The sequence below is a fragment of the Frankliniella occidentalis genome, unplaced genomic scaffold (genome assembly GCF_000697945.3).
Source record: "Frankliniella occidentalis isolate FOCC.00 unplaced genomic scaffold, Focc_3.1 Scaffold63, whole genome shotgun sequence".
NCBI classification, from domain to species: Eukaryota; Metazoa; Arthropoda; class Insecta; order Thysanoptera; family Thripidae; genus Frankliniella; species Frankliniella occidentalis.
In genome coordinates, this window is record NW_026267193.1 from 1,037,319 (window position 1) to 1,040,191 (window position 2,873).

Sequence of the window (2,873 nt, forward strand, 5' to 3'; positions counted from 1 at the left end):
GGACCAGGTGCGCAAGCCGAAGTGAAAAGAAAACACAAAAAAAACCTACGCCTCGGCCCACCCCGCCGACAAGACGCTGGTAACTATCATGGCACGCAGAAAGACACAATTTATACAATGTGGTAAAAAGGACTACGAGTATCAATGCTGCAAATATGAAAGAATTTGTAAATATGGTTTAAGTAATATCAACTCCTAAAAACTAAACGAACTGACACGTGGGTTCTTGTGGGAAAACCGTGTTTGTGCGGTTTGGGCGCGCGGTTACATGTTTCTTACTTGTGCATGATGGGGCAAAACTCGAAGCTCAATAGCTCCATGCGTGCAGTAATGATTCAGGATCAGGGCAGGTTGTTGTTTAGTTGTGTGTTAAAGTGAAATTCAAAACCAGCAATTCCTTTTTGACCGAGTATATGCTACAGCTCCACGGCAGCAGGGGCTGGGACGTAATGCACCCTTTTGTTAATACTCAGGTGCTTTGTGGCGACGTGAGCTTCACGACGGCCGTTTTCCTGTTTCCCATCGTCAGCGACTTCCTCCAGTACTCGTACCTCAGCCAGGAGCTCTCCGACTCGAGCGCCTCTTTGGCAAGGTCCGCCTATCACGCCGCCACCGGCGGTAGCGTGAGCCTACCGGAGGCCCGCGCGCTCGCCCTCGTCATGCTGACAGCCAGCGCCACCCCCGCCCTGCGCATAACGGGAGTGGGGCGGCTCAGCCTCGCCGCAGCGGGAGAGGCTATGGGCAAGGTGTGGAGGGTAGTCAGCCTGCTGCGCGACAAGCTTTAACGGCCGTTGTGTACGGCAGGCCCGGACTAGTCCACCTCTAGTCGTCTCTGGTGAGCTAGTGATCCGCCTGAACCTCTCAGAAATAGGAAATTCGATCTCAAAAATCCCTGAGCGCGTAGACAATTAAACTATTCATCGCCACCCCTGTCAGCGGCATCAAGGCTAGGAAAAATGAAATAAAAAGAGGAAAGAGAAACGTTTTCATCATTTTGCAAATATAAAAGTGATGTTATGACAATGCAAGACCAGTAATTGGTAAAACAACAACACAAAATTGTTTATAAATAGCTTGTTTTATTTTTATTTTGGTGTTTATCAAAACAGTAATAATAAAAACAATGACTTTCATTCATTACCGGGGGGGGGGGGGGGGGGGCGCTTTCCAAGGTGCCTGGCAATGGCGGGAGTAGATTCCACCTTCTTGACCAATTCTTGCAGCAGGGGATGATAGCCTTCCAAAAAGTCCCTTTTGTAGATGTACTTGAAGTACTTCGGGGTGCAACAAAGTACTGCCCATGGTAAATGCGTACACCAATAATTACACAGCAGCTTCCATTTTAGTTGGGGCACGTATGTACATTTCCGTTGACGAGGAAGCCATTGTTCTCCTTTACAATTTGTTCAAACTTGTTCAAGTAGAAAGGTATTTGATCCTGAAGCTGCGCCTCCTTCGCTGCCTTGCTCGCGGGAATAGGGCCATGGGACCAATCGCTAGAGCCCTGTAGCGAGCGAGCGTCAACAAATTTGTTCACACCAGCTTTTTTTAATTATCTTAAGAAATCAGTCCCTTAAGAGCACAGCTCCACGAGGGGGACGCTACATCAAAACTACAGAAAAAATGTGTAAGAAGAGCACTTACACAGAACTAGTAAGCTATAAATAAAAATTTTCATAAGCTTTTAGTGTATAGTCAGTTTTATTATCTCCATAAAGTACGTCCGTCATTCGCCGTTGCACTACAACTGTAAAATAAATCTTTAGCATTAACAATAGTTTCAAACTGTTAATTAGATTAACGGTGGTACACTCTGTTAAATTTTGAGCTCTATTCTACGGGGTACGTCGGGGAAGTACAGTCCTTCACTGTTAAAATTCATTTTTGACCGTGTGAGAGTGATCAAAATTTAACAGTATGCCACCGTTATTCCAACTATCAGTTTAAACACTGTTGTAACTGCTGTAGACTTTTTTTAACAGTGTACGACCAGATCAGCCCCTTCTGCGAGCTCTCATAGCGCCCGGTAGGTAGGCCATATCTTGCCTATAGGGCATGTGTGTACTGCGGGGTGGCCTACGCTGAGTCTCGCAGGCGCCGAGCTCCCGCAATGTGCCAAATTAATCTGCGAAAAACAGACGTTCTTTTTCGACGATCCCTTAGGTATGAGAGAATTCAACAAGATTGTCGGACTGGGAGCGGTGTTGACATGTTCGTGTGGAGGCACACTGCAGAGCACGTAACCTACCCAGTGAGAAATGATACCTCTCGAAACGATGTCAAAACGATCCGTTGCGTCGAAACGGTATCATTTAACAATCATACTTTTTCATGATCTCAATTCTTACTGGTGCTGCTTTGTCACGACACCATCACCACTATTTACACTGATAAGAAGGATTTACGATACTTTCAGCTGTTTCATTTTTTCTCTGAAAGACTTTATTGATAAGGTATAAAGTGAGTGTAGGGACGTCAATTCGACAGGCCACCTCTTCTTCTCCTTGCGCTCTGCGCTCCCCCTTTGCGCGCGGGGGCCCGCCACCTGTAGCGGCGCTACTCCGCGCACGCGGGCCCCGTCGAGTTCGCATCTCCGCTTCCTTGCGTTGGCGGTTGGGCAAACTCGAAAAAATCGTGTACACAGATACCAAAAAATACATAAACAAATACAAAAAAATCCTCTAGAATACAGAGAAATCTTCAGAAATATATGGAAATACACGCGATAAATTCAAGAAAAATGCACAAGAAATATAGGCAAAGTGTACACACGATTTGACCCCCCTCCGCCCCTTGGGGTTTCAAGCTTATCTTCCTCTACTGGAACAGATGGACACGAGGGCATTGCACCCTGATGGGCCGTGTTTTGGAGG

The 2,873-nt window shown here is 46.5% G+C and overlaps 1 protein-coding gene across 1 annotated transcript in view; it reads right to left on the reverse strand.

The window, feature by feature from the left end:
- Positions 1-1,741: 1,741 nt before the first annotated feature.
- LOC113209522 (uncharacterized) overlaps positions 1,742-2,873 on the reverse strand; it is an 8,277-nt gene continuing 7,145 nt past the window's right edge. The window contains exon 8 of the mRNA XM_052268036.1: positions 1,742-1,747. Coding sequence (XP_052123996.1) covers positions 1,742-1,747 — 6 coding nt within the window. The remainder of the gene's footprint in view (positions 1,748-2,873) is intronic.